The sequence below is a fragment of the Salvelinus fontinalis genome, chromosome 7, assembly GCF_029448725.1.
Source record: "Salvelinus fontinalis isolate EN_2023a chromosome 7, ASM2944872v1, whole genome shotgun sequence".
Lineage (NCBI taxonomy): Eukaryota > Metazoa > Chordata > Actinopteri > Salmoniformes > Salmonidae > Salvelinus > Salvelinus fontinalis.
Window position 1 is genome coordinate 25,541,917 of NC_074671.1, and position 20,912 is coordinate 25,562,828.

At 45.5% G+C, this 20,912-nt stretch overlaps 2 protein-coding genes and 1 long non-coding RNA gene across 14 annotated transcripts in view; 1 reads left to right on the top strand and 2 right to left on the bottom strand.

Annotated features, from left to right (window-relative positions):
- The window catches only part of LOC129859282 (abl interactor 1-like), a 62,934-nt gene extending 50,996 nt beyond the window's left edge, over positions 1 to 11,938 (top strand). For 2 of the 12 annotated variants that reach the window (XM_055928851.1, XM_055928852.1), the window contains 5 exons: positions 2,741 to 2,851; positions 5,395 to 5,646; positions 7,609 to 7,695; positions 9,477 to 9,665; positions 10,035 to 11,938. In XM_055928851.1, coding sequence (XP_055784826.1) covers positions 2,741 to 2,851; positions 5,395 to 5,646; positions 7,609 to 7,695; positions 9,477 to 9,665; positions 10,035 to 10,210 — 815 coding nt within the window. In that variant the 3' untranslated portion in view covers positions 10,211 to 11,938. Of the gene's footprint in view, positions 1 to 2,740; positions 2,852 to 5,394; positions 5,647 to 7,585; positions 7,696 to 9,476; positions 9,666 to 10,034 lie in introns of all 12 variants that reach the window. The other 10 variants (XM_055928853.1, XM_055928854.1, XM_055928855.1 and 7 more) reach the window with 7 other exon arrangements.
- On the bottom strand, positions 8,082 to 8,538 carry LOC129859285 (uncharacterized). The gene is made up of 3 exons (XR_008760143.1): positions 8,327 to 8,538; positions 8,191 to 8,252; positions 8,082 to 8,141 (listed from the first exon to the last, which is right to left on the bottom strand). It is a non-coding gene; the product is annotated as an uncharacterized LOC129859285 (long non-coding RNA).
- Positions 11,939 to 11,979: 41 nt separating the features above from the next.
- Positions 11,980 to 20,900, bottom strand: LOC129859284 (all trans-polyprenyl-diphosphate synthase PDSS1-like). Its single transcript, XM_055928868.1, has 11 exons — positions 20,703 to 20,900; positions 19,494 to 19,549; positions 17,432 to 17,567; positions 17,147 to 17,277; positions 16,598 to 16,739; positions 16,220 to 16,331; positions 15,855 to 15,964; positions 15,674 to 15,754; positions 15,428 to 15,541; positions 15,168 to 15,248; positions 11,980 to 14,937 (listed from the first exon to the last, which is right to left on the bottom strand). The coding sequence occupies exons 1-11, from the start codon at positions 20,853 to 20,855 to the stop codon at positions 14,797 to 14,799; spliced, it is 1,257 nt and encodes a 418-aa protein (XP_055784843.1). The 5' UTR covers positions 20,856 to 20,900; the 3' UTR covers positions 11,980 to 14,796.
- Between the last annotated feature and the right edge of the window lie 12 nt (positions 20,901 to 20,912).

Below are 20,912 nucleotides of genomic sequence, written 5' to 3' on the forward strand. Positions count from 1 at the left end.
TCTGTGTCTCTCGCTCTGTGTCGCTCTGTGTCTCTCGCTCTGTGTCGCTCTGTGTCTCTCGCTCTGTGTCGCTCTGTGTCTCTCGCTCTGTGTCGCTCTGTGTCGCTCTGTGTCGCTCTGTGTCGCTCTGTGTCTCTCGCTCTGTGTCGCTCTGTGTCTCTCGCTCTGTGTCTCTCGCTCTGTGTCTCTCGCTCTGTGTCTCTCGCTCTGTGTCGCTCTGTGTCTCTCGCTCTGTGTCGCTCTGTGTCTCTCGCTCTGTGTCGCTCTGTGTCTCTCGCTCTGTGTCGCTCTGTGTCTCTCGCTCTGTGTCGCTCTGTGTCTCTCGCTCTGTGTCGCTCTGTGTCTCTCGCTCTGTGTCGCTCTGTGTCTCTCGCTCTGTGTCGCTCTGTGTCTCTCGCTCTGTGTCGCTCTGTGTCTCTCGCTCTGTGTCGCTCTGTGTCGCTCGCTCTGTGTCGCTCGCTCTGTGTCGCTCGCTCTGTGTCGCTCGCTCTGTGTCGCTCGCTCTGTGTCGCTCGCTCTGTGTCGCTCGCTCTGTGTCGCTCGCTCTGTGTCGCTCGCTCTGTGTCGCTCGCTCTGTGTCGCTCGCTCTGTGTCTCTCGCTCTGTGTCTCTCGCTCTGTGTCTCTCGCTCTCGCTCCGTGTCGCTCGCTCTCGCTCCGTGTCGCTCGCTCTCGCTCCGTGTCGCTCGCTCTCGCTCCGTGTCGCTCGCTCTCGCTCCGTGTCGCTCGCTCTCGCTCCGTGTCGCTCGCTCTCGCTCCGTGTCGCTCGCTCTCGCTCCGTGTCGCTCGCTCTCGCTCCGTGTCGCTCGCTCTCGCTCCGTGTCGCTCGCTCTCGCTCCGTGTCGCTCGCTCTCGCTCCGTGTCGCTCGCTCTCGCTCCGTGTCGCTCGCTCTCGCTCCGTGTCGCTCGCTCTCGCTCCGTGTCGCTCGCTCTCGCTCCGTGTCGCTCGCTCTCGCTCCGTGTCGCTCGCTCTCGCTCCGTGTCGCTCGCTCTCGCTCCGTGTCGCTCGCTCTCGCTCCGTGTCGCTCGCTCTCGCTCCGTGTCGCTCGCTCTCGCTCCGTGTCGCTCGCTCTCGCTCCGTGTCGCTCGCTCGCGCTCCGTGTCGCTCGCTCGCGCTCCGTGTCGCTCGCTCCGTGTCGCTCGCTCGGTGTCGCTCGCTCGGTGTCGCTCGCTCGGTGTCGCTCGCTCGGTGTCGCTCGCTCGGTGTCGCTCGCTCTCGCTCTGTGTCGCTCGCTCTCGCTCGCGCTCTGTGTCGCTCGCTCGGTGTCGCTCGCTCGGTGTCGCTCGCTCTCGCTCTGTGTCGCTCGCTCTCGCTCTCGCTCCGTGTCGCTCGCTCTCGCTCGGTGTCGCTCGCTCGGTGTCGCTCGCTCTCGCTCGGTGTCGCTCGCTCTCGCTCTGTGTCGCTCGCTCTCGCTCGCGCTCTGTGTCGCTCGCTCGGTGTCGCTCGCTCGGTGTCGCTCGCTCGGTGTCGCTCGCTCTCGCTCTGTGTCGCTCGCTCTCGCTCTGTGTCGCTCGCTCTCGCTCCGTGTCGCTCGCTCTCGCTCTGTGTCGCTCGCTCTCGCTCGCGCTCTGTGTCGCTCGCTCGGTGTCGCTCGCTCGGTGTCGCTCGCTCGGTGTCGCTCGCTCTCGCTCTGTGTCGCTCGCTCTCGCTCTGTGTCGCTCGCTCTCGCTCTCGCTCCGTGTCGCTCGCTCTCGCTCCGTGTCGCTCGCTCTCGCTCTGTGTCGCTCGCTCTCGCTCTGTGTCGCTCGCTCTCGCTCGCGCTCGCTCGCTCTGTGTCGCTCGCGCTCGCTCGCTCTGTGTCGCTCGCGCTCGCTCGCTCTGTGTCGCTCGCGCTCGCTCGCTCTGTGTCGCTCGCGCTCGCTCGCTCTGTGTCGCTCGCGCTCGCTCGCTCTGTGTCGCTCGCGCTCGCTCGCTCTGTGTCGCTCGCGCTCGCTCGCTCTGTGTCGCTCGCGCTCGCTCGCTCTGTGTCGCTCGCTCTCTGTCTGTGTGTGTGCATTGTGACTACAGAAACATTCATTTATAAACACATACTACTCTCTCATTGAAAATCCAGATCAGGAGTACTAGCACAGACAGAAAATGCACAGAACACATACACTCACATCACAGAGAGAGAGAGAGGAAAATGGGGGGAAAATGTAAACAAAGTGTAAATGAGTTGTGCTGCTGGAGGACTAAGTGAGAGAGAGAGAGGGGTTATTTAGAACAAAGCTAATCTTACCGGACAGAGGGCTCATAACGACCTATTGTGTTCTGAGATTCTCACTGTCTCTCTCGCTGTCTCTGTATGTAAATAGGCCATCCTGTATTAGGGGGCGGCTCAATGGTAAAGAGAATAGAAGACTACAGGTGGTTTTGTAGTTGGAAATGGAACAGGGAGTTTGGAAGTGTGAGACGAGGTGTACTTTTGGCCTGTTGAGGTCGAGAGAGAAAGGAGACGGAGCTGGATATTAGTGACAGGATATCAGGCCAGCAAGACTAGAGCTGTCTGTAAGCCTGTCACCATGGTAACGCACACTCCATACTCTATAGCCACAGCGGCGTGTGTGTGTGTGTGTGTGTGTGTGTGTGTGTGTGTGTGTGCCTGTTGCCTTCTTCTTGCAAAGGGGTTGGTGTATGAAATGTTCATGTGTTAATCGTATATAAAAGTGTTGTGAGATGGTACCCAACACCAACATTGCCAACCAGCTTGAAACCCCCAATCAGTCACTAACGGAGCGGTTCTGACGCACTCTTTTCAGTCCCCCCAATGTCCGCTCTCCCACCCCCCCCTCCTCCACTTCCTGGTCATCAGGCTCCTCCGCCGCCTCCTCTCCCGGGGCAGAGTACCCCAGGGGCTCCAGCAGTGATAGGTGAGCCCAAAGAACCACCAACCACTAGGCTGTACCGCCGCTTCTCTCCGCCGCCAATGGACAATCATCGAAACCCCCTCTTCTCTGGCTGTCGCTATTGGAGGGTTTACGCGTGTGTGTGTGTGTGTGTGTGTGTGTGTGTGTGTGCCTCTTCCAGCCTGGTGTTTTAACCATGGGTTCATCCGGTGGTGGGGATCACTTGGTGGTGGTGCTTGGGTTCTGGTTCTCTATCTACATCCAGGTTATGTCAAATGGGACACCGCCCCAGACAGGGCACGCCGCCCCAGACAGGGCACTGAAGAAGACTCTAATGGAACAATGTTCTCTTCCGGCCCCAGGCTCCAGAAGTCAGTATGCATGACAGGTTAATTCAATTTGGACCTTTTCCATTCATCCCCCGGGCTATATTTGATTTAATGACCAACCCCTATTTACTTTGTTCAATTGATTTTACGAAGTTCAAAATGACCACACTTTGATAAGGGAAGAGACTTCTTCTGAACAGGTACTTATCAACCAATGACTTGCTTGCATAGTGTGTCATGTGCTTTTGGAAATGACCTATGTGTGGTTGATTTGACTCCGTCTGGGGGGATCATATGAAGTCGGTTAAACTGGCTTGTGTCTGTTTCATCTCAGAAGCAAATTGAGGTTGTGTGTGTCTTATGGGACTGTTGTGTTTTTCCGAAGCAGGGCTCCAAATGTGTGTGACGGGTTTGATTTGATTGACTGTCATAGCTTTGAAGTATGTGTCAAGCATCTCAGAGTAGGAGTGCTGATATCGGATAAGATTATATGGACAAAAGGGACCCTGATCCCAGATCAGCACCCCTACTGATGCTTTGTAAATATGGACCTTGGTCTTCATGTATGGGTTTTTGGATGTATTGTCAATGTGAAATGTTGCAGATTTTGTCTGTGTGTTTGAGTGAAGTGGCTGTCCATAATAGGCATGCAGCAGTTGCTCCATGTTATGACAAGTCGTGGCATCCTAACATATCAATTATGACAACTGGCATAACCCTGCTATGACCCTGTGCTGTCATTCAAGATGGCCGCTACCACAGACAAAAAAGAACCTGCTACAAATCGAGAAAGAAACATATTTTTTCCTCGGGTCATCAAAGAAAAACATCAGAGTTGTGGGAACTTATGAACTCTTTCCTCAGGACTAACCCTTTTGGAATATGGTAACGGTTAGCTTTTAACATTGGAAAACATGTCACAATACCACCACATCTCACCCATGGTTTATTGTCCCGTAACTGCACGTAGAGACCGAGGGTTAGTCAAAGGGACATTCTCTAGATGTTTTCACCTATATGTTTACGACATGGTCTGTTCCCCTGAGTCCCAACTTGTTCCGGCTCCACTCATCACTATCTGAGAGGAGAGCTTCTCCAGAGAGCTACTGCTATCATTCTACACACACATTCACCCACTCACTCACACTCACATATATACACACACACACTCACTCACCAGTATCTGAGAGGAGAGCTTCTCCAGAGAGCTACCGTTATCTGACCCAGTAAACAGGAAATACCCAACTGGAGGAAAACACATTCTACACACACACACACACACACACTTTCATATTTACTGCACACTCACTCATAAACACACACACACTCTCTCATTCAAATATTTTGACGACACAGTCATGAAATATGCTTTAACTGCTGCAGTAATATTTATTGTTGTGAAAATGTTGACGCGTTACAAATGGTAGTCTTCTAGAAAACTTAATGGATTGGTTGTAGTCAGGGTAAATGTAAATCTGTTCTGTACTGCGCCGCAAACGTGTGTGTGTGTGTGTGTGCTTAAAATGTAGTGTATTTCTGAAAGATTCCTCATACCGTAGAACTACATCTACCTGTGACGTGTGTATCTAGTGCACGTTTTTACATCGCCCGAAAAGTCCTGCAATTTGAATACAGCATAGAACGTGTCACTGTGTAATTACTGCAACGCAGGTTCAATTTCATTGAACCCAAAACCCGTGTTCAGTGGAGTGCCAGAACGCCACAGGAGAAGCCTAAAGCAGCTATCCCCTTTCAACTGTCTCCTAGCCTCAAATTATGTGTGTCTTCTATTCTCCCCTGCCTCTTTTACAAAACAAATGTACAGTGGGGTACAAGTAACTGATTATATCAAGCATGCTTTTTGGGTGAAGATTTTGTGGTTGTAGCCAATGATGGATGGAAGTAAATGTTTCTGCACTAAAGGAATGCATCCGGGTGTAAATAAACATGACTCCTTCTCCATCAGGATTGGCTGTGGTGTCGCCTGTCCCTTCCCCTTCCCTCTTCTGGGTCTCTGTGATTGGTGGTGAAGCTGGTGGTTCAGTTGCTTCGGGGATCCAATGATTGCTCTGCCGATTTTGGGTCTACTCTGTTGTTGGGTGTCACTGATTCATTTGCTGGGCTCTCTCTCTCTTTCTCTCCCCCTTTCTGTCCTCCCCTTTGTCATTTCTTCTCTCTCTGACTCTCCCTCCCTTTCTCTATCCCTTTCTCTCTTTCTGTGGGTGTTTTCTACTTTAGCGGTGGCTCCCGGGCCTGGTCTAGGCCCCATCCCCATGTCCCAGTTCGGCACCATCTCACGGCAGATCTCACGGCACAACTCCACCACCTCCTCGGTCTCCATGGTTTCGGCCACGGGCACCTACCGCCGGGCGCCGTCCGTCAGCTCCCAGTTCTCCCTGCAGCAGCAGCAGCAGGCCCTACAGCTACAACAGCAGCAGATACAGCAGCCATACATTAATGGGGGCACCCCCGCCTACCCCCACAACTCAAGTAAGACACTCATGCCCCCCCCCCCCAACAGCCCTCTATTAGACGGGAGATGTATAGTTTCCCCATAAAGGGAACTTCCCTCTCATAAACTCCTATCAAAGGGGAGTTATACTATATCACTCTCTTAGAAAAGGGTTCACTGTCCCACGCTGAGTTCTGCGACTCTTACTGGGTGCCACCGAAGCTAATGACATCACTGTGACTTCATCTGTATGTCACCTAGCATGTCCCTCTGGTACACACATACTACATTTACACTCGCGGGAGATACCACTGGAAACCAACAGACGTCTGTGTCGTCCACGTTCTAAACTATGATAGGCTTTGCAGGACAGCGGCATTGGGTTTGTTGTTAAATGCCGGCAACGCTGACTGTTACTCTGCCCTGAAGGGTAGTTTCTTCAAAGCAGTAGTATTGACTTGCCTCCTGTCTCAAAGTGCAGGTTAAGGTATTTCTCTCTGGTTGAACGTCTTGTGCATTTATGTAGAATGCTTTCTTGTCCTCGGATTTTCCAGCTGATACAATCCAGGCGATCGAAATGGAGACCAAAAAGCAGCGACTCTGCAATCCCTGCGTATGTCGATCGCCTGGATTGTATCAGCTGGAAAATCCGAGATGACGTTTTCTTAAATCACAATTTCTTATGATTGATTTTTTTTATTTTTCTCCCCATTTCCTAAAATGTACTAGCCAGCCTCCACAAGGGGACTCCAGCTCAATGTGTCCATTAACTTAAGCACAGTGTTTATTTTTAGTCATGTACTGTACCCTTCAACACAAACTCCCGTGGGACAACCCACACACACAGTCTCGGTGATGTGGAGGCATACCGAACTCCGTAAGGTCATTAAGTCCTGGAAAAGCCAAAAGAACTTACGATAAAATGTGAGAAACTCAAGCCGACGGCAGCCACCTGTGCGTTTTTGAATTGTGATCGGTCTCGCCTCTCTCATTCACTTGCCCTGTAAAAGACCGTCTGGTGTTTAAAAGGGGGGAGTGTATGGAGGCGCGGTCACATGCTTGGTTCAGTAAAGATCGTGACTTGGGCCTGGGGTTGATCTCAAACACCTATAGAGCAAGCTTAAACCACCATTATCAGTAACCTATTTGGGATGGACGATTAAATATTGCCCCAATCATTTCAAAAATATGTCATAACATCCTTATTTGATTTCAGACCGAAACATCAAACTGTCACAAGATAAATGTAGGCAGTGTGGACATTGGCAACATGCTATACAGACACAGACAGGCAGGCAGGCACAGACACACGCACACACAGACAGACAGACACACGCACACAGACAGGCAGGCAGACAGACGCATGCACACAGACAGACAGACGTACGCACGCACACACACTCTTCCACCTGAACTGCGTTCAAAATGGCACCCAATTCCTTATAAACCCGATGCTGACCTCTAAAGTTTACAGGTTATTTTTAATATTGGTGGCACTTCACGCCACTAGTTGTGAAAGTAACTTGGTTCATTGAGAGCCAGGGTTAGCAGCACCTCTCTCTGGTCGTGTCCCGACACTACAATCATCTGGTTCAGATTGTGATTAGGAGCAGGAAATAGCAACGACAATCAAACCTAATCCCTTTTTAATCCCTCAATCTGTACCACTAAATACCTGGGGGAATCTAGACTCTGTCTCTCAACTAAAAACCACAAGCATAGACTGTTTTTATGCTTTGTCACACATGCTTTGTCTCTTAATTCTGTTAGAGTATTGTAATGACTTGGGTTGGGGTAGTATTCTGTCTGTTTCTCTTAATATTTTCCTATATTGTTCTGGGTGACTGATATCTGTCCTCTGTCTACTTTATATCCTTGCTTTCTCTATTTCGTTTTGTTTATGTCTGTTTCTGTGTCTGTCGGTGTCTGTCTGTCTGTGTGCCGGTGTGTGTGTGTGTCTGTCTGTCTGTCTGTCGGTGTGCGCCTGTGGCGGCTTCCAGTGTCTATCGCTCCCCCTCCTCCTCCCATGCCCCAGCTGACTCCACAGATACCTCTGACAGGCTTTGTGGCCAGGGTGCAGGAGAACAGTAAGTCCTGAGGCCCACTACACGCTCTTCTTTTCCCTCTAGATCTAGATGTAGAACACCTCCGTAGATGTAGAACTAGATGTAGAACACCTCTGTAGAACTAGATGTAGAACACCTCTGTAGAACTAGATGTAGAACGAGATGTAGAACACCTCTGTAGAACTAGATGTAGAACACCTCTGTAGAACACCTCTGTAGAACTAGATGTAGAACACCTCCGTAGATGTAGAACTAGATGTAGAACACCTCCGTAGAACTAGATGTAGAACACCTCCGTAGAACTAGATGTAGAACACCTCTGTAGAACTAGATGTAGAACACCTCTGTAGAACTAGATGTAGAACACCTCTGTAGAACTAGATGTAGAACACCTCTGTAGAACTAGATGTAGAACACCTCTGTAGAACTAGATGTAGAACACCTCTGTAGAACTAGATGTAGAACACCTCTGTAGAACTAGATGTAGAACACCTCTGTAGAACTAATGTAGAACACCTCTGTAGAACTAGATGTATAACTAGATGTAGAACACCTCTGTAGAACTAGATGTAGAACACCTCTGTAGAACTAGATGTAGAACTAGATGTAGAACACCTCTGTAGAACTAGATGTAGAACTAGATGTAGAACACCTCTGTAGAACTAGATGTAGAACACCTCCATCTGTCAATCACACACAGCATGCCTTGTGCCTGTTCACTTATTTGTCAGTCTTATGCTTGACACTAACCATCCTCAATATCATCATCCTCATCTACTGTCTGTGTTAATAAGTAGTTCTGATAGACACATTCTTATTACCATTGGCACCCATTGCTTTCTTCAGTGCTCCATTCCAGGATTATTTAGGAGAATGTACAATGAAATTGGCAGCTGAAATGGTATTTCCACAAAGTCCCACGTGTACGATAAGGCAAATGTTAAGTATAAAGTATAATTTCACTCAAAAAATGCACTGTATGAGCGGAAGGACTTAACATATGCGAATTTGTTGTGTGTGTGTGATCAACAGAGAAATAGTGTGCATGCTTTTATGTAACGCTAAAGAAGCTTAGCCTGCTATTGTTAGACAGATTTGTGTTACGGGCAGAATGGAAATAGCACCATTTTATTGGTGTTTCTTAAGAGTATGACGGCTTTAATTTCCAGTAGATGGAGTAAAACAAAAACCACTTGGAATAGTGCCCATATCATCCCCTTTGATATACACAACCCTGAGAATATTTTAGCTCCTGTTCCCTTTGGTACAACATATGAATGGTATCATGTTAGATTTATGCAGGTAAACTTCGACGATCCACGCATACTAATTAAGCATCTCATTTAGAGAGCTCATAACTTACTATTCAGGCTGCAGTCTATTGTATTGTTTTTGACATTACTCATTAATTTTAACCAAAAAGAGAACTCAAATGTTGTGGGAAGATGATGGAAAGTGTCCAAACAAGTTCACATTAAAGTGCAGCATTGCCTTAGTGGCAAAGAACACTTACAACTAAATGACATTTCTTAAAAAGTGACTTGAACAAGTGACCTGGAGGAACAACGGTCAAAATCGGCATGCCAACAACTCGCTGTCGTGCATTTGGTCCCTGCCCGACTAACCATCGGTGCCTAGCATATACACACCCCTGCATGTTGCTCTGCTACGATTGCACGGTTTTGCATGGTTTTCTCAGTTGCATGTGCAGCCCATATGTAATGTGCTGTTTCCTTCGTCCCAGTTTCAGGCAGCGTTCCTAATCTCATTTCTGCCCCCTCCCTTCTACTGCCGTTTGGCAGTTGCGGACACACCTACTCCGCCTCCGCCTCCTCCGCCGGATGACCTGCCCATGTTTGATGAGGCTCCTCCCCCTCCTCCACCCCCGCCAGTTGACTACGAGGATGAAGAGGAAGCAGCTGTGGTGCACTACAACGACCCTTATGCTGACGTAGACCCCGAGTGGGCGCCCAAGAGTTACATAGAGAAAGGTGTGCCTCAGGGATCAATACTGACACCACTCTTCTTTACTGAGCGCGGCTCTTCTCCCTCCCTACCATACCATTCACATTTATTTAAACTACACTGCACTATTCAAATACTGAAGCACTTTAATGCTTAATAGGTTAAAATCTTCAGGCAAACTCTTTCTTTAATAGGGAGAATCTCAATTGCATTTCCTTGATTCCTTGCGGCCTCTTTCCTCACCTTGTTCTGAAGACCCACCGGATGAGAAAATCAGGGTGGGGGGGACCTCTGACCACCTCATCCAATGGGTTTTGAGGTGAGGAGAAAGGACGTGAGGGATCAAAAGGGAATGCATTTGAGATGTTCCCTCACTGATGTTTTTCCCTCCTCAGTGGTGGCCATCTACGACTACGCAGCAGATAAAGAAGATGAGCTGAGCTTCGTGGAGGGAGCCATCATCTACATCATCAAGAAGAACGATGACGGCTGGTTCGAGGGCCTAAGCAGCGGGGTCACGGGCCTGTTCCCCGGCAACTACGTAGAGTCCATCATGCACTATGCCGAGTGAAGGCACCCCTACTCCAGTATATTGATTAAGTCATATCTAGGTTACTACAGATACCAATAAAAACCGGAGTCTGACCATACCAATCTTAAGAGAAGTGATTTTGGATATGACGGAACGCTTGTTCCCTTATACTGATTGCAAATAAATAAAACAATTTACTTTATTTAGGTGTTATGGGTGGGTTGGGGGACATTTTTATAAAGTATACAAAGAATGATTAGGATAAGGCTGATGACTTGCTCACAAGGGCTGTGGTGTAAAGATGTTTTCAAAGACCACGGTAAAACTAGCTGAAGGACATTTAAGTTTTATTCTTCTTTGTTCTTCCTGTCTACATATGCGCAACATAACATCTGACCCCGACTATTCATTAGCGTTTGTCGACATCTATTGACCTATACATTATTCATGAGCTTATCTTGATTTCTTTGTGTATCGAGTATTATGCTATATGGAGCATATGTAGGCATTCTGGTGATCTTGTGTGCACACCTTCAGTGGAAGTGTTACTACTGCTAATTGTATATAATGTGAGTGAGCTGCAGCCTGTTGGGTGTCTGTAGTGTAAATGCTAATCACAGTATCTCAAGCAGGCTACATGCCACACATGCAAATGTCCAACAGAAGATTCTGTTTTGTATAATCAAGGTTCTCACAATCACAAGGCGGATCCATTTTGGATGTTGAATTCAAACTTCAGTGGCTTTTTATGAATAACAAAACCTTTTACTTTTTATTTCAGTCATTCCTGAAATTAAGTCTGGATGTAAAGCATGCTAAATTAAAAATGTATAACCTCTACGTTTTAATGCCATTATGCTTCCATTTTGTTGTAATATTTCCATTTTATTATTTTTTTATTGATTGAATTATCTAGATATAAAAGCCATTTTCGGACTTGTTGACGTGATGGTCTTATTTTCTAAATGCTCTAATTTGTATTTAAACATTTATTCAATTTACATGATAATGTTCCATATGGTAATGTATCTAAAGCAACTCGACTATTTTAGTTCCATATCCAGCTTAAGGAATACGTCACAGTAATGTTTTACTAATCTGAACAAAATGAACTCTGTAGGCCTAAATATAATGTAAACTACTATAAATGGATTAAGATAGATTGTATTTCATACAGTGTACGTGGGCTCAGTTTTCAAAGTTTTCAAACTCTTTTTGTCGTGACGTTTTACTATTCCGTAAAAATGGAGGCCAATATGAACTCGGATACCTCCTCAGTCTTCACGAAGTAAAAATAGTTTTAGATCTGTCATTTTTAACCAGTAACGGTTTGGTTTCGTAACTCAGGTCTGGATATCTTGATGCCAAATTGTTTATTTCCTTGTTCCAAATTGACCCCACCCACTTTGTCCATATTCATTTATAGTTGTAATTATCCCTTAGGAATGACAGACTATCGATTGCTTCATGACAATTCAGGTAGGTGTTTATCAGTTGAAGGTTAAGCTGCAAAATTGCAGACTTCACCATTTTCTTCCTACATGATAAGTCTTTCCTGTCCGTACTCAAAACATGAAAGTAACTGCGCTTGTCACTGTTTACCATTTCAGGTTGTAGCAGCTAATGCCTTGATACTTTGTTTGCTATGTTATGTTCCAGCTCAATGGGTAGAAATATCAAAGCTCTCCTCTCTGCTGTTAGTTTGTATATATATGTTCATTGAAAAATGAATGTACAGTCTTTTCTAATAAACCATTGTCCTATGTACGTAGTGGCGTGGTAATTGGGAATGAAAACAAAGGTAAAGCTTGACTTTAAAAAATAACTTTTAATGCGAGTACACAGTCAGTGTGGATGTTAAGGCCTGGGTTTATTAAAAGTCCCGAACAGTGAAAAATCAGTTTTTCATGAATCCAGATCAAAGTAGGACAAATGGATGTTGCTTCTACATTGATCAGAAAGTTACTGGTGCTCTCCCCCATGTCAAACACTAAGAGGCAGGATTATTAAGGGATTTGTGATATCACAAAAAGCCTCATTTTAATACACCACCATCTTATACCTAATTTAAGTAAGTACCGCTAGCTAGCCCACTGGCGCAAGAATGTGACTGCAGCGTGTCACCAAATAGAATTAGAGGTTTCCTCTATTTAAGTGTCTGGGTGATAGCTAGTTATGTCTTTAGCCAGGATGGGTTGCCCACACCTCAGACGCAGTGTTCATGTCATTACATTAAGACACATGTCAAACAAAAATGAATAACTTCTTGACATTATGATCACCTCTTTCCTTGACAAACTGACCAGGCGAAAACTATGATCCCTTATTGATGTCACCTGTTAAATCCACTTCAAATCAGTGTAGGTGAAGGGGAGGAGACCGGTTAAAGAAATCTTTTTAAACCTCAAGACATGGATTGTGTGTGTGTGCCATTCAGAGGGTGAATGGGCAAGACAAAAATGTATGTGCCTTTGAACGGGGTGTGGTAGTAGGTGCCAGGCACAGCGGTTTGAGTGTGTCAAGAACTGCAACTCTGCTGGGGTTTTCACACTCAAACAGTTACCCGTGTGTATCAAGAATGTTCCACCACCCAAAGGACATCCAGTCAACTTGACAAAACTGTGGGAATCATTAGAGTCAACATCCCCGTGTAACTCTTTTGACAAATTGAGGCTGTTCTGCGGGCAAAAAGGGGTTGCAACTCAATATTAGGAAGGTAGTTCCTAATGTTTTGTAAACACAAATAAATAAAAAGCCCAACTGAAATTGTCCAAGGTGAACCAGCTAGCTAGCGTGATAAACAGTGCTGACAATTCCATTTGGGCTAGCTCACTAAATTATATAGCCAACATTTTGTCTACATTGATAGTTACAATAACCAAACAATTAGTGAAACCATGATTTGATATATGACAGGATTGGATGTTGTTTGTGTTTCAGCAAATTTGCTTGAGATAATCTCACTAACACTGCATCAATGTTGCTTGACATAGGCGGTTCTTGGGAACGCCTGTCAAGGTCAGCTCCCCGCCCACTCAGCCTACTAGCTCCCCGCCCACTGACTCAATATTTTCGGACTTCCCGGTAGTTTGACATGAGAGAAAAAAATACACTGCTCAAAAAAATAAAGGGAACATTTAAACAACACAATGTCAATCACACTGTCCACTTAGGAAGCAACACTGATTGACAATGCACATTTGTGGCCTGCTGGAGGTCATTTTGCAGGGCTCTGGCAGTGCTCCTCCTTGCACAAAGGCGGAGGTAGCGGTCCTGCTGCTGGGTTGTTGCCCTCCTACGGCCTCCTCCACGTCTCCTGATGTACTGGCCTGTCTCCTGGTAGCGCCTCCATGCTCTGGACACTAGGCTGACAGACACAGCAAACCTTCTTGCCACAGCTCGCATTGATGTGCCATCCTGGATGAGCTGCACTACCTGAGCCACTTGTGTGGGTTGTAGACTCCGTCTCATGCTACCACTAGAGTGAAAGCACCGCCAGCATTCAAAAGTGACCAAAACATCAGCCAGGAAGCATAGGAACTGAGAAGTGGTCTGTGATCACCTGCAGAACCACTCCTTTATTGGGGGTGTCTTGCTAATTGCCTATAATTTCCACCTTTTGTCTATTCCATTTGCACAACATCATGTGACATTTGTCAATCAGTGTTGCTTCCTAAGTGGACAGTGTGATTGACATTGTGTTGTTTAAGTGTTCCCTTTATTTTTTTGAGCAGTGTATATATTTCTCAAACTTAAAAATATTGTGGGTGATGTTTTAGTCACTCAAAAGGCTACGTTACATGGGAATCAGAATGACTGTTTGGGACCTTTAATCACTTGTGACAGGAAATACCTACAATATAACATTCTCCAATTGACAAGAGTCACCCTGACAAACGTTTGACATTTGGCCGTTACGGTGCGGACTGCGGGCGGATCTTCGAGCAACTCCTTAATACAGATCCACACACACAATAATGATACTCCATCTTGGAGTGATTCTGCAGGGTCCATCCCGCCCCAAGCCTCACGTGTAATAACAACCGCCTTTGATGACCAAATACAGTCTTGCCGGTTGGAGGTAGGGCGGTGGCTGCATTTACAGTACTGTATACACTGAAAATCATGTTTCAACAATGATCCTGGAGGGTCCCTGTGCATATAGGTCTGTGTTCATGCCTCATGACGTGCTATTTGAACGCTTTGTTGAAGTTCAATTGAAGAATAGGTGGGGGGGGGGGGGGGTTCAAAAACCTGTAGATGCAGGGGTCCTACAGGACTAGCATTAAAAACCACTGGTGCCAATAACATATCACTCTTTTCTGTGAGGACCTAAGGGTTTTCCAGAGGGGAGAAAGAAGCCATGGGTAATGTGAAGCAGTGCATCTCACTCAAAAGTCAGTCCTGAAGAACCTGTGTATGCACCGTTTAGTTCCACCTTTAACTTAGTTATGTACAAAAAGCTGCATAAACAGTGCTCCATCAGGACCCACTGGGAATATCACTGATGAAACATTAACCACCTTCCCTCCTCATCATCATCATCATCCTGGCATCTAACCCTCCATGGGGGGGGGCTTCCACAGAACAGGTAGCTGCCTGAAGTGAAGCCTGGGGGTGGGAGCTCACTTGTCGCGGGTGAGGACCATCTCAGTGAGCCTGATGAGGGCGTCCCGTTCCAGGGAGGGCCTGAGCAGGCTGATCTGCCGGATGGCCTCCCGGCAGTAGCTCTGGGCCAGGTAGTTGGTCTGATCCACACCATCACTCTGAGGGAAAGAGGGAAAGAGAAACCAGGCGGGTGTATTTTATGAAGCCATTTTTACATCAGCAGTTGTCACAAAGTACTTTACAGACATCCAGCCTAAAACCCCAAATAGTAAGCAATGCAGAGGCAGACAACATAACCACAGGACCAATAGAATTTCCAGATTGTTTTTAAACACGCAATTCTCACAAAGGTATAAATGTGTCCGTCCATCGTCATCAACAGCCTTACCTCCAGAACATACTGCCAGGCCCGAGCCACGTCTCCAGTGGTGCTGAACCGCCTCATAATCATAGCATGCAGCTCAGGAAACTAAAGTGTAAACGGTAAAATACACTGTCACAGACTACACAGTTAGGCACATACATACATACCAGTCAGTCACTGTGTTTCAATCTAGAAATAGCAATGTTGGACAGTAACTAGAAGAGTTATTCATTTCCCATATGGGGAGCTAAAGGTTGACTGTTCAACTCTCACAATAAACACACCTGTTGACAGGCAAATAAGACTGGTCCGGTGGCCAGGCCCAGCTTAAGGTCTGTAGCCGAAGGCTTTCCTAGCTGGCTGGCGCATGCTGTGAAGTCCAGCACATCATCCACCAGCTAGGACACACAGAATTAACATGAAGTCAACTTTAATAACTTCATTCATTTATAAACAAAACGAATATATTAAAAAGTAAGAAGATTATACAACACCCATTCAAGAGGCAAAAGCAAATATCAGAAATGTACCTGAAAGGCGATGCCTACGTTCCTCCCGTACTGAAAGGCTATTTCCTGTACCTCTGGATCCGAGTTCACCAGAATAGATACCTTGAATGGAAAAATGACAGCCAGTCAACACACACCTTTTCAGTTCTGCCCTAGGACTTCCTGCAAGTCTGTTATTGTTGTGGAGATAGAACGTACATACTGCTTTACAACTGTTTGCTATAAGACTGGCAGTCTTCTTGAAGGTCTTCTCGAGGTAGTGCTTGAATCTCTCGCTCTCGTTCTCCTTGGAGCCCAGCTGCATGAATTCCCCTGGAACATCAACAAATATGTTAGTGTGAAAAGAGATGGCGTTTCCTATACGCTTTGAACGTTGATTACTCATTTCCCCTTACAGAATCAGAAGCGTTGCATTACAACAGTCTTGACTGTGTAGTTCTGGTAAAGTGTACAGTAACTGAAACAGCCAAGGAAACGGATAAAAATAAACAGTTTGAACTGAAACGGACTGCATATCTTGTGCAACGCAACAACGATATTGTGCAACATACTTGTTTGGGTCCTTACCTCGCACCAGATCCTCTATGACCTGAGACAACACTGACACCACTGTGTTGTTGCCGATACGGGCCAGAGCCATGGAGGCTGCCGAGAGGATGAAATCTCCAGCTAAAATGGCCTGGGAGAGTATAGAGAACACATGATTAATAAAACCATTCAGTCATACGATCTCACAACTAGGGTGTATTAGTTTATCATAAGACGCAGTACAAAAGTTGTTTGTCTTGCATATTTTCAAGACAACTTGGGCCCTTTCATATGACCATTTCCCTCAATAACATGAACTGCATATGTTGTAGTTGAATAGCTTAGTATAGTGTGTAATGTGACACCATGACTGGCTACTGCTAACAGACAAAACCCAGGTCGGGGGACTCCGCTCACCTTTCTCTCCCCCCACACTTCGTTGATGGTAGTCATCCCCCTCCGCTTGTTCGAGCCGTCGATGACATCATCGTGGACCAGGCTGGCAGTGTGGATCATTTCAGAGATCATAGCTATGGACCGCTGACCTGGGAGCAGATCTCTACACAGACAGACAGAGAACTACATAGTCACACCTATTGGTTCAATAGACAATCACTGATAAGGGCAGCCTGAATAAATACTTTTATGACATGGTTATTGCAATGAAATAGCATGGGCATGATTCACTTCAACTGTAATAGCCTACATCCATCTCCGGCAACAAAGTCTTAAACAGCAAATCAAAGGGTACAGCCTATCTTACCTTTCTAAAATGTTTATTCTCCCCAGTCACTTGTGCCAAGTGGTTCCTGGTGTGTGTGCTAGATAGATACATTTCATTAGCATAGTTTCTCACCCAAGTCTGCCTCTTGTAGACCATTAGGCTACTTACTACCAGGCATGTATGTACCTAGTATCCATACTACCTACCTAGTTCACTGCACAATACCCAGGATAATATCTTACCCGTCTCTGTTGCTGTGAATATTGCAGGCCCGGGCCATCAGCACCACTATCATTGGTCGGAAGGCCTTGCCCTTCCCGTCAAAGTAGTAGTCACATAAGGACTTCAGCTCTGATTTGGACACAAAAAGCTCCTGTGAAGAACAGAAATGACACCTTTATTGGGGTTCGTAACTTTAAAAATCAGTCACAGTAGTCTGAACTGGGCATAGAAGCTAAATGAGACGGAGTAAGTAGCCAACACCACTGTGACCATGCTACATGACGACTCCAAGTCAGGCGACTTACCTTTTTAATATCATCATACAAATGATTCAAGTCTTTTTGGGCTAGTGAGAACGGGTCCTTCAGCTTGGCATCACTGTGTATCCCTTTGCTGCAGCAAGGCTTTGGTGTGGGGTAAAGCAACCTTGATTTGTGCCTACTGTAAAAATGTACATATAACAATTATCACATCTATTTAGAGTGCCAGTCAAAAGTTTGGACGCATCTACTCATTCAAGGATTTCTTTACTGTAGAATAATAGTGAAGACATCAAAACTATAAAATAACACATATAGAATCATGGTAAAAGACCAAGTCCATATTACGGCAAGAACAGCTCAAATAAGCAAAGAGAAACGACAGTCCATCATTACTTTAAGACATGAAGGTCAGTCGCTCCGTGAAATGTCAAGAACTTTGAACATTTCTTCAAGTGCAGTCGCAAAAACCATCAAGCGCTATGATGAAACTGGCTCTAATGAGGACCGCCACAGGAAAGGAAGACCCAGAGCTACCTCTGCTGCAGAGGATAAATTCATAAGAATAACTGCACCTCAGATTACAGCCCAAATAAATGCTTCAGAGTTCAAGTGACAGGTTCTGACTTCTAAACATTGTTAATCATCAGGTGTCCTATGGAAATGAGGAGTGCCACAGTCTGGTTTCTACACCAGAAGTTACTGGTTATCTGTAGGAGGAATGTATGTGGTGGAGACAATTAAGCTTGGAATGTATTGAGTAAAGGAAAGGCAATCACATGGTTGCAGTCACTGATAAGGATGGAGAGCTGTGGATTAGTGAGGAACGGGGGCCGCGGTCAGGTCACGTTGAGGGAGGAGGAACAGTTAACTACCCAAATCACAAAATTCCTGCCTAGCAATAAATATGTAATGTTTAGAGGGAAGGAGGAGACTTCACCCAAATTGGTATATATATATATATATATATATATATATATATATATATATATATATATATATATATATATATATATATATATATACACACACACATATACACACACACGTGCTGGTGGGAACAAGTCTTTGTCTGTTCAGCTGTCTGACCCTTTGGGTGAATAAACTTGGTTTGAGCTTTACTAATCGTCCATGAGTTTTACTCTGTTCATTTAGAATCTAACAGGTAACAGACACATTTCAACATCAACTGTTCAGAGACTACGTGAATCAGGCCTTCATGGTCAAATTACTGCAAAGAAGCCACTACTAAAGGACACCAATAAGAAGAAGAGCCTTGCTTGGGCCAAGAAACACGAGCAATAGACATTAGACCGATCGAAATCTGTCTTTTAGTCTGATGATTCCAAATTTGATATTTTTGGTTTCAACCGCCGTGTCTTTGAGACACAGAGTGGGTGAACGGATGATCTCTGCATGTGTGGTTCCCACTGTGAAGCATGGAGAAGATGTGATGGTGCTTAGCTTCTGACACTGTCTGTGATTTATTTAAATTTCAAGGCACACTGAACCAGCATGGCCACCCCAGCATTCTGCAGCCATACACCATCCCATCTAGTTTGCGCTTAGTGGGACTATCATTTGTTTTTCAACAGGACAATGACTCAAAACAAAAATCCAGGCTGTGTATGGGCTATATGACCAAGAAGGAGAGTGATGGAGTGCTGCATCAGATGACCTGGTCTCTACAATCACCCAACCTCAACCCAAATGAGATGGTTTGGGATGAGTTGGACTGCAGAGTGAAGTAAAAGCAGCCAACAAGTGCTCAGCATGTGGGAACACCTTCAAGACCGTTGAAAAACATTCCTCATGAAGCTGGTTGAGAGAATGCCAAGAGTGGGAAAAGGTGTCATCAAGGCAAAGGGTGGCTACTTTGAAGAATACATTTATTTTATTTGTTTAACACTTTTTTGGTTACTACATGATTCCATATGTTCCATTTCATAGGTTTTGATGTCTTCACTATTACTCTACAATGTAGAAAATAGTACGAATAAATAAAAACCCTTGAATAAGTAGGTGTCCAAACTTTTGAGTGGTACTGTATATCATATTTCTCTATCTATATAAATTACTGCATATCATATTTCAATCTCAGACTCACCTTGTCAATATATAGTTGCCTATTGAGGTTGTGTCTACAGGCCTGGAGGACAGTCCCTGAAATAAATCAATGTCACAAATGAATAACCTGAGTACAACAACTTAAGCACATGTAGCCAAACTTTTAGTCAGGCGGGTATTTGACAACTTTTACTCAAGTTACTGAAGGACATGACGCCACTGCGAGGTAGCCTAGTTTAGGTTATTCTAGGCTATGAACCACATACTCTTGACCAAGCAATGTAGGCTACCCACTGACAGTTCTGTCTAGTAACAACATGGTAGGGTTGGGTGATATTTGAGGACACCCCTTCTATAAGCTACTCCAAATTTTGCGATATCCGATATAATAATTTTGCTCCGATAATGACTAGATAAATCCAGACTTTATAATATCGTAAATAAGCAAACAAATTGCAGTCGCGTTCTCATTAAATAATCTTAGTATGACCCCAAAAAATAAGGCTTAGGTCATTCACTTCATTTTCAACATATTTGATACAGCCTAACTTATAAAACTGCACATTGTTTATTTGTTTAGTTCGAATTGAGCAGGGGTATTCAACTCTTACCCTACGAGGTCCAGAGCCTACTGGTTCTGTGTTCTACCTGATAATTCATTCCACCCAACTGGTGTCCCAGGTCTAAATCAGTCCCTGGTTAGATGGGAACGATGAAAAAACAAAGTGGAGCTGGCTGAGTTTGAGGGGAATAAAGTATAGTCTTGGACATGACGATATATCAGTGTCAAATATCATTATATTATTAGGTTTAATTATACATCGGCCCAACCCTACAACCTAGTGCCCCGTCTGAACTAAAAGGGTTAAGCCAGTGAGAAAAATCAAGTGCAAGGCTTGGTACAGTGTAGCCTGCAATGACATGAATTGTCTTGACCTTTAGCTAAACTGAGAATGCATAACAAACCAGCAAGATATGGCTAGCTAGAAATCCAAACCATCTTGTTATATAGCAACAATCTTTACTGTAACTATATCTACAAAACCAATGTCCTTCATAAAATATAGATGTTTTTAGTTCGCTACAACAACTGGAATAAACTGGACTAAATCCCAATATAGCTACACAAGGCAAGCTACAACCCATTAAGAAGATCAGCTTGCAGGTTATATACTGGTTGACCTTGATTGAGTTGACAGCACTCCCGCCCGGCGAAATCTTGGCACTGACACGGGCGCACGTTACCTACCTCCTTTCCCGAGCCAGTGCCGGCCCCTGTTCCTCGGAAAGACGAAGCAGCAAACGTAGCAGACCTTCCATTAAAACCGCATATGGTTTCTAGTACACTTGTACTCGTAGCGCCTATAGTCCACCTCCAACAGTGCCTCCACGGTATCGCCATGTTCCTCCACACATAGCTGGAAAATATTACACAATGTGACGCCGGAAGCAGAAGAAC